Below are 10,423 nucleotides of genomic sequence, written 5' to 3' on the forward strand. Positions count from 1 at the left end.
GTTTTGTTATTTTCCTGTCATTTTTTTTTTTCCTTTCAAGTCTTTAAATTTTCTCTCAGGTATTTTGGAACTCTCTTATTAGATTTCTAAATATTTTAGATGGCTTGTCCTTTTAATGAACCACTCCTTTCTCATCATGGCATGACCTTCTTTATTCCTGGTAATATTCTTTTCTTTGAAGTCTACTTTTTCTGATGTTAATATAACTACTCCAGCTTTTTCTTGATTAATTTTAACATGACATATCTTTTTCCAATCTTATTTTTAGATTTGTATAAATAACAAATTATCTTTTAAAGAGGCTTTCAAAATAAGGGGAAAAGGTGCTATACTTACTTAGACATTTGCCATTCCTGGTGCTTTTCTTTTCGTGGTGCAGATCGAGATTTTCATCTGATATCATTTGCTTTCTATCTGAAATATTTCTAGCAGTGTGAAATCCTCCACTGGTGAGGATGCATTTCAGCTTCCACATGCCTAAAAAGTCTTTATTTCATTTTCATGTTTGAAAGATATTTTCTCTGGGTATGGAATTCTAGGTTGGTAGTTTTTTCTTCCAGTACTTTAAAGATACTGTTCTTTGTCTTCTGGCTTGCATTGTTTCTGCTGATAAATCTGCTGTCATTCTTAACTTCATTCCTTTGTACATAATGTCTTTTTTCTCTGGCATATTTTCAGATTTTCTCTTTATCACTGGTTTCAAGCAAATTGATGACGATGGGATTTGGTGTTTCTCATGCTTGAGGTTTGTTGAACTTCTTGAAACTGAGGGCTTATAGTTTTCATCAACTGGGGGAAATTTTGGTTTTTATTTCCTCAGGTACGTTTCCTGTACCACCCAGCGCAGTTTGTTTTTGAGGGACACATATTTGTCCAAATCCACACATATTTGGTCCTTTGAAGTTGTCCCAGGGTTCATTGATACTCTACTCATTTTTCCCGTTTCATTTTTCCTCACTACGTTTCATTTGGGATCATTTCTATTGCTTTGTCTTCAAATTCACTGAGCTCTTTCTTCTGCAGTGTCTAATCTTACATTGGTTCCATCCAGTGTGTATAGTTTTTCTTTTTTATCTCAGACATTATAGTTTTCATGTATAAAAATTTGAGGAGGGTCTTTTAGGCATCTCCCGTATCTCTTTCCTCTACCTTCTTGAACATATAGAGCATAATTATAGTAACTGTTGTTTCTGAGTCTGTTTCTATTAATTGATTTTTATCTTCATTATAGGTCATATTTTACTGCTTCTTTGCATGCCTACTAATTTTTTATTGTATGTGAGGCCTTGTGAATTTCACCTTGCTATGGGCTGGATACATCCGTATGCCTTTAAATATTCTTAAATTTTGTCCTGGGATGCAGTTAAGTTACTTAAACACAGTTTGATCCTTTGCAGGCTAACTTAAAAGTTCAATTAGTCTTGAGCTAATTTTGTCTCTCAATACTGAGATAATCTCCTCTGAGTACTGAACTTCAGGTTCCATGTATCATGAGGTTTTAACACTCCAACTGGTGGGAACCAAATTATCTACAGTGCTGTGTGAGTTCCAAGAATCATTCTGCCCCTTCATTTCTGACAGCTCTGGTCCCAGTCTCTGGTAGTTTTCTCACACACATGTGCTGAGTTAACTCACTTTACCCAGCTAAAGACCTGTGGCAAACCCTCTGAAAATGTCTGGAGCTTTCTTTCTAGATGAATCTGTCCTTTCCAGGCAGCTCTCCCCTCTCTGGTATTCTGCCCCACAAATTCCAGGCACCTTGGCTTCCTTGAGGTTTCAGTCCTGTCCTCTCAACTCAGAGGGACTACTGTGCTCAGTTTGGGTTCTCTCTCCCTGCGTTGCAGCCTGGAAACTCTTCGTGTAATACACTGGGATAATCTTAGGGCTCACCAGATTTGCTTTCCTTATTTCAGGGGCAGACTGTTTTGTGCTTCCTGTTATCCATCGTCTGAGCAACATTGTTTCATACGTTTTTCATTGTGTTTGGGTGTTTAAGGCAAAAAAGGAAATCTGGTCCCCGTTACCAGCCCATGGCCAGAAGCAGAATTTCCTGTTAGTTCTTCACAGGACAATTTTCGATACCTTTTAGAGTTTAATATAAACTGAATTAATGTGAGAGCCATGTGGCAATGTTATTTGAAGAAGGTAGAATATGATATGTAAGTAGAAAATAAATTATCAGAAAAGTCATCAATTTTTGGTACAAAATCATGAGCCTGGGAAGAATTTAAGAGAGCAAATCTGTAAATATAAAATAGTTTACTTTTAAAATGCTTCACACTTTCCCCCTATACTGATAGCCTTGACCAGGCAGAAATCTTACAACCCTTAATTAGAACCTATGTTACTGTGGCTTAATTCATTTTCTACCTGGAAGGAAGTTCCAGAGGCCACATGTCACATTACATTATGTCTAACAAGTGAATGACAAAGATAAGGCATGTAGCATCTCTAGGCACTCCAGCTTTATTCCCCAGCCACCGTCTATGGATCCTGATACTCATAATGGCCCCATAAGTATGTCCGTGTGTCCAGGCGATGCCGTATAGTCAGAAATGATCATAATGGAGTTCGCTACCCGATTCACGCGTGCTTTACCTGGTGTAGTGCTCAACTACCCATCTCTAACCCGAGGTCTCCTTGAAATTTAAAGGCAGATGTTACAAGGCCCTTCTGGCCCAGAAGACTTCAGAACTAAAGAAACTTCAGCTCCATCTTTGATTTTGCTGCATGCATTTAGAACGTCACTGGAAGTGCCCAAGGGCTGCCCTAACCAGCATATTTTCAGAAACACGCGTGACCTATTTTCGATGGTCTTTCGCGTGTGTTTTTAATTTGTAATAGACTGGTTTCAGCTGCTGATTGCTTTATTTTTTTAATGTTTTATTTATTTTTGAGAGAGAGACAGAGTGAGCAGGGGAGGGGCAGAAAGAGAGGGAGACAGAATCCCAAGCAGGCTCCATGCTGTCAGCGCCGAGCTTGACGTGGGGTCTGAACTCACGAACCATGAGATCATGACCTGAGCCGAAGGTGGACGCTTAACCAACTGAGCCACCCAGGTGCCCTGATTGCTTTAAAAAACAAAACGAGTCTTTTTAGTTACAATGGTTAAGTTGACTTTTGGGTTTGAATATGAAAATAATCTTTGATATTTTCTGTTTTAATGATAAAAAAAAAAAACTCAGGCCATTGTGAGTTTTATGAGACCTGAAAATCACTTTGTAATAGCATCTTTGTTCTGTACATCTTATAGAAATGTGGCCCGATGCCGTACTTTATGGCTGGTGTACATGTGATAAAATCTAGACTGCAGCTGCTGTCCCACCTGGTTAATAAGTCACATTTCTCCTGAGCCTTTACTACAGCATGGTGCATATAAGAAAGTGGACAGACAAATGCATTTCTGTTGAAGGCGATGAAATGACCGATAATTATGTAAATGCTACCAGAAGGGATTTTTTTTTTCCTCTGTGTGCTACACGTTCACAGATCTGTTAAATTTAGAGCTAGTTCTAGCCGGAATTTATTTCATCGGATTGCACAGATGTGCTAATTTGGTCATTTATCTGGCCAATAAATGGCATGTCATTTCCCCCCCCCCTCCCCCCCCCCCCCCCCAAGAACAAATGAGAGATAGATGTGTGCTTAAACCTCCCTTTCCCCTTCAGTAGCCTGGGAATTGTTCTCAGATTAGAAAGCTGGCAAATAGTGTGTGTATAAATTTGGAGACAAAAGCTAGATAGGAGTAAGCTGCCGGCAGACGGCAATGACAATTAGACTCCAGCAAATGACCAAAGAGGCAGGCCAATGAGGAATTCACCCCAAATCAAACAGGCCGTGGGCAGTGAATTTGGGTTAGGTCCTTGCGAAACAGAACACCAGGGCTTGTCCCTCTGGGTCAGACGTTAAATAAATCAAGCAAGCATCGGAAGGCAGGAAAGCAAGCCAGTAATCTTCGCAGACCCTCCAGCGCTGCACATGCCCACCTCATCAATCCTCTTTTGTTGAATCAGGCAGTGGCTGAAGCCAGAGCTCACGGCACCCTTTCGCCGTGACAGAGGGCTTTTCAGCACCGCACAGTTTGCAAACACCAGTGATACTGGGATCCTGTCTAGAAGTTCCAGTTCAACATCAAACATGTTTGATGGCGTGGAGGAAGATAATCAGTCTTCCTACCAAGGAAAATCCTAGGCAGACATGGGCCAAATTGATTTTTGTTTCAAATTTTGAATCTACAGTTAGTATTCTGTGGACTGTCCAGAATTGAGACTCTGCCCTAATTCTATCCTTTCTTTTTACCATTTTTACTTCCAGGTGGGTATATGATTCCATTTAAACCGCTACACCTTCCTTGAGGTGGGGGAAAGGCAGTTTTGTACTTGGCAGAACTCTGGGCCACCCCGAGGGGCCATACTCAGACCCCTGACTGCAGTCAGCCGCCCTCCACGATTTTCTGCGCGTCCCTAAGTTTCCTTGTTCCTTGGTGGCTGGCTATTTGTGTTTGCACAGATAGACTTTTGTGTAGAGGTGAGCCTGTGTGTACCACTTCCTTCCCTAGCTTCTGTCCACTTAAGGGTGTTGGCAGGGAGGCACCACTTCCTCTGCCTTTCACAATCCTTCCAGCCGACCTAAGAACCAAATTAACGTGAGACCGCTTAATAGGAGAAAGTCAAATTTAATTTTGTAGGAACAGGAATCCACACAGACATGGAAATTCCAAAGATGGTCAGGCAAAATGAGGTATATACATCCTTCTGAAATAAAGAGACGGGGTTAGGGGTCTGGGACTTCGGAGGGAAGAAACGCAATTTGCGGGAAGGTGAAAAAAAGTAAATGTTTGGGAAACAAATGTTTGGTGGGCCACTCAGAAACAATGGACATGGAGAACTTTGATCAAAAAGAACTTTCTAGTTTCCTCCCAATCTACTGCACCTAGTTCATAGTGTAATGCAATCAATTATCTCTGATGCTGGCCCTCTTCCTGGAGCAGGTCCTCTATCTAAATTTTTTAAGGCACCCCTAGAGGGAGGTAAAGAGCTTTTCCTGAATCTGTTGGGTTTTGATGGCTTTTTAACTCAAAATAATCTGTATGCCCTTGGTCTCTACACTGTCAACAAAGCAGTATGGGCCTCCTGACAAAGGGAAGTGAGAACACATCCCTGAGATGAGTGGAAACTCCAGCAGATGAGCTCAGTTCGCCCCATGAGGCTGCATATAGACATGACCCGATGAAGCATGAGTTCATCTGCCTTCTCTTACCACGTTCACCCGGCAGAAATTCCTAAATGTTACAGTAAATGCTCGTAAGTCAATACCCCTGCTCACTCTCAGGGAACACGAAGCCACTTATGCCAAAAACCATCATCTTCATGAACTGATCAAAAACTAGGGCCTTGTTCTAAGAGAGGATCATTTTGAAAAGCTACCTGAGACTTACCCCATTTGTATCCTTTACTTCCTTAGCATTTGATCCTATCTCTGGGCCCAGACTAAGCATTTCTCATCTTGACTTTCTCCTTGCTTTCTGTGGGAGGAAGTCATTTTATTTATTGCACCTATCAGTCCAGTCTCTCATTTACTAGAGCTTGAAGCATCTTTTTAATCCCCCCCACACACACCCAAAACCCAATTCTCGTAATAGTGTGTGTGAAAGGTGATTCTTACGCTCAGACTAGAGATTCACTTTAGTCCGTGTATTCCTAGTATTTCTCTTTTTATGATAGAAGAAGGAGACTCTTTTATATTTTTTCCCTTATTATGTTGGCCCTTGGGGTCTTTTTAACATTGAATTGTTTGTCAATTTTTAGGGTTCCTTTATGAAGACTGTCACTGTTTTGAATCCTTTGCTCTGTTTTCCTTTCCTTCTCTTCTCTTGTGCTTTCTCTTCCTACCCAGAGCAATGACTGTGCTTAGAAGGATGTATTTGTTCTGCATTTCACTATAATAACGATAAAGCTACGTTTTAAATTTTCCTAAAAGGAACAAATGTTGTTATTTTTTTTTTCCCCACAAACCTAACGGTATCTAGGCTACGTGCCGCGGCATTTCTAGAAAGAAAAGAACATTTCTACCCTGGCTATTTTCGGTGTCATTGAATTCCTTAGCAACTTTTCTCCAGAAATCATTCTTGATTTTTTTTTTTCAGGTACACCCTGAATATTCTTGAAGAAATTGGAGGCGGGCAGAAGGTCAATGATGACATTATTGTCAACTGGGTGAATGAAACATTGAAGGAAGCGGAGAAAAGTTCATCCATCTCCAGTTTCAAGGTAAAAATCTTAGTCTACCGCTCACAGCCACCTGAGCTCTATGCTAATCTTTATTGTTTTCACTCCATTTTAAAGTGACCTTCAGTGTGAGGTATCTGAGTCTCCCTCTCCAATTTTGATTTTGCTTGAATGGCCCATTATTGTTTTGACGGTCACAGGCCGTTTCATTGACAAATTTCTTGTCGCTTTCTCCTGAAATAATTAATTTAAAAAACCCATCATTTTAGCACCTTGTTTTAGGCATGTTTCTTCCAAAGTAACATAAAATATAATATTTTTTAAATGTGCATGGCTCCGTGATTCAGATTTTTAGCATAATGATGGTGAAATGTAAAATGCCAAAAGATCTCCCGTGTGATATTTTTTTCGGAGAAAAGTAGTTGTGTACTTGTATCCAAATCCCATTTTTATTAAAAACAGCATTATATTTTATTAAACTTCTTAACTCGTGTTTCATACATTAGTTGGATCCTTCCCCTAGGGACTTGCACACCTGATTCGTGTCATAATGTCTGGACCGTCTTAACTATGTTTTTTTTGGTTTAAAGGTCAGGAATTAGGGCAGGGGACCCCTTCAGCGTTTGTATTTCTATGATTGCAGAGGCAGTTTGTCACCATTCAGTCTTCTGCTTCAAAATCAGGAAAACAGCCTTCTGCTTCAAAATAAAGAAAAAAATTTAAAGTTTCACCCCACCGAAAAGAGTAGGAAGTATTTCTGAGTTGTGCTATACCAAGAGCGCCCACTCCCTGTGAGCTCATCACAGATAACGGCTGACCCTTCCGTCTGGAGAACTTACTAGAGGCAGGAGCAGAGGCTGGTGAGAGGCGCAAGCAAGGTCTAACGAAAGAAGATTTGGAAAGGCGGGCTTTGTCAGAGCTACTGGACCCTGCTGTGGTGGCCGGGAAGCAGCTATGGGAAAGTATATATAGGAATGGGCATGGCTGTGTTCCAATAAAACTTTATTGATAAAAGCAGACAACGGGCCACGTTTGGGAGCACTCTCAGTATGGAGCGTGCCCTGAGTAGCAGGGGCTCCTTGTTTATGATGTCTCAGGTCATCTCACAGACATTGTGAAGGCGGCTTTACTGTTTTCCTCATTTTATAGGTAAGGAAACTGGAACTCAAGTAATCGAGGTTATAGTTAGTAATTGCAGGAGAGGATCCATCAGGGAGCGGAATGCGCCTTTACCTGCAGGGTGAGGTCACCGAGCAGTGTGTACCTCTAGGTCGCTTAACCATTACTATGCAGGGATTGGGTAGATAGCCCCAAGTGCAATCTTTCTGTAACACACGTGCCGCTGGGGCCGGCCAGGTCACCCTGGGGCTTCTGGGGCCTTCTCCTGGGACTCACTCCTGGGAATGTTTGACAGCTCTTTGGTTTCTTGTGTTGCTCTGGGCTAATTTTCTCCTGTCTTCTCACTAAGTCATTATAGAATTGATGAAGTAAAACATACACACACACACACACACACACACACACACACGGAAGAAGTCAAATTAGCCCCACATTCTTTTTAAGTGAAACCCTAAAAAACTGAACACAATTCACTCTTGATGAACCATTTTGGAAATAGCCCTGGTCCCCTTCTCATCTGTGAATGCCGCCAAGTGCTGGTCATCTCTGCCCATCGGCGCTTCGGCAAGATGGTGGGCAGAAAGTAGGAGAGACGGCCAGACTCAGACCCTTCCATTTTGTTTCCCTTGCGGCTGTTCATCAAGGCTCAGGCTAACGCTGGAAATGGTTGTGATTACATAGTAATTTATTTTTGTGGTAGTTCTCCTATTACCAAGAAGTAAATAAAAATGGACCCTTTATATTTTTAAAAATATCATTCTTCGTCTTATCCAGAGGACCAATCCTAGAGACCTAGCATCTTGCAGGGGTCCTGTAGCTTGTTTCTTACTAAGAATTTATTCTGAGGGGCGCCTGGATGGCTCAGTCAGTTAAGGATCCGACTTTGACTCCGGGCATGATCTCACGGTTCGTGAGTTCAAGCCCCACGTCAGGCTGTCTGCTGTCAGCACAGAGCCCGCTTCGGATCCTCTGTCTCCTTCTCTCTCTGCACCTTCACTACTCACTCATGCTCTCAATCTGTCTCAAAAATAAAAATTAAAAAAAGAGATTTTTCTGATTTGGACCCTCCAGGTGTGCAGTGTTTGGACTTGACTGTGCTCAGATGGTGTGGGCAGCTGCCTCGCCATGTGTGCTCACAGGTCCCCAGGACGGGGGAGAGCACGTGGGAGCATCCACGGCTCTATGTGTGAAAATCACAGTGTTTCACAGTGCCAGAGAAAGAGCCCAGGATTTTAAGTCCGAGTACCCAGGTTCAAATCCCAGCTCCACCACTTACGAGTGAGGCACTTAACCTCAGAAACTCTCTTCACTCGCTATAAATTAAGACAAGATGCCTATACCTGGGGCTTGCAGTGACACGTGAGGTGGCCTAGGAGAAAGTTCTGGGCAAACAGTGAGGCACCGACAAGTGCTAGTTACCGTCACTGCATTTAATCACACAACTGCCACAACCACCTCCTTAGACCCATGGACTCTATTCTTTCCCTGAGGTCTCCAAGAAAGGGGCGTCCTCTGAAACTCCTGCCCAGCGGGGGCCTCATCATGATCCCTGCCAGTCACTTCCGGGATGTCATATGAACCTGTTTCCATTCACTGTTTGCCTGTGGGCAGACAGTGGGTTTCCTCAGCTTAGTGAGGCAGGCGCCAGGAAGTTGGTGGTGCCCCTACAGAAGCTACAGTTGACTTGCAACACCGTGTGGAACACTGTGGCATTTCCCAGTGTAGGCTGTATTTATTTCGTATTTAAGACGAAAGATGGGGCGCCTGGGTGGTTCAGTTGGTTAGGCGACTGACTTCGGCTCAGGTCATGATCTCACAGTTCGTGAGTTCGAGCCCTGCGTCGGGCTCTGTGCTGACAGCTCGGAGCCTGGAGCCTGCTTCAGATTCTGTGTCTTCCCTCTCTCTACCCCTCCCCTGCTCACGCTCTGTGTCTCTCTGTCTCTCAATAATAAATAAATGTTAAAAAAAAAAAATTAAAAAAAAAAAAGACGAAAGAACCAGCCATTTCCCTTGAGCTGAACAGAAGTAACTTGGGGGCATATTGATGGACCAACTCTTTCTCTCTGCGCAGGACCCAAAGATTAGCACAAGTCTACCTGTTCTGGATCTCATTGATGCCATTCAACCGGGTTCCATTAACTATGACCTTCTGAAGACGGAAAACCTGAATGATGAAGAGAAACTCAACAATGCAAAGTACGTAAACAAACCTGAGGCCGGGGAGGCGGGGGACCCAGCTGGCAACTGGACAGCTGTAAAGTCTATTGCTTGTGCCTTCGCACAGTTTGTTGCACTACTGATGCTTTTTGTTCTCATTATTTACTGTGTCCCATCATCATTATTTTAGATACTGTACAATAGTAGCTGAAGAGTCCTAGTGTTAAGCATGGGGGCAAGACCGAGAACAACAAGAATATTCTTCCAGTTGAGAAGCAAGCCTATAGTTTCATAAAACCAATGTCCTAATCATAATCTATGGGAGACTTCCTAAATAAAGTACATGGCAGGCCCAAATATAAACATCCCATTTGTGATTATCCATGCATATGAATAGGCAGGGGGTGGGGTTCAAGACCAGAGTCTTTACCAGCTTGAGAGCGGCTCCCTGAGGGCAGCTTTGGCATGTAGAGTGAGGGTCAGCACATGATAGTCTGTGAGCCGAATTTGGTCTGTTGTCCGCTTTTGTAAAGAAAGTTTTATTGGCATAGCCGTGCCTGTTCATTTATATATTTTCTGTAGCCGCTTCCCTGCTGGAAGGGTGGACTTGAGTCATTGCGACAAAGCCCACAAAGCCTAAAATGTGGACTCTGTGAGTTTTTGTGGCAAGTTTGCTGACCCATCCTCTGGAGGAGTGTCTTTCTCGGAACAGATTGTATCAGTTTCCGATGGTGGTCGCAACCAAATACCACAAACAGGGCAGCTTAAAACAACAGAAATGTATTGTCTCACAGTTGTGGAAGCTAGAAGGACAAGACTGAGGTGTCGGCAGGGTTGGTTCCTTCTGAGGCTGTGAGGGAGGGTCGGTCCCGTGCCTCTCTCCTCACTTCTGGTGATGGCCAGCAGTCCTTGGCCAGCAG

The 10,423-nt window shown here is 42.9% G+C and overlaps 1 protein-coding gene across 3 annotated transcripts in view; it reads left to right on the forward strand.

Moving 5' to 3' along the window:
• LCP1 (lymphocyte cytosolic protein 1) overlaps nt 1-10,423 on the forward strand; it is a 64,341-nt gene that overhangs the window by 38,274 nt on the left and 15,644 nt on the right. For all 3 annotated transcript variants that reach the window (XM_042972366.1, XM_042972419.1, XM_007085387.3), the window contains exons 14-15: nt 6,146-6,269; nt 9,418-9,542. In XM_042972366.1, coding sequence (XP_042828300.1) covers nt 6,146-6,269; nt 9,418-9,542 — 249 coding nt within the window. The remainder of the gene's footprint in view (nt 1-6,145; nt 6,270-9,417; nt 9,543-10,423) is intronic.

Source organism: Panthera tigris, chromosome A1, assembly GCF_018350195.1.
Source record: "Panthera tigris isolate Pti1 chromosome A1, P.tigris_Pti1_mat1.1, whole genome shotgun sequence".
Lineage (NCBI taxonomy): Eukaryota > Metazoa > Chordata > Mammalia > Carnivora > Felidae > Panthera > Panthera tigris.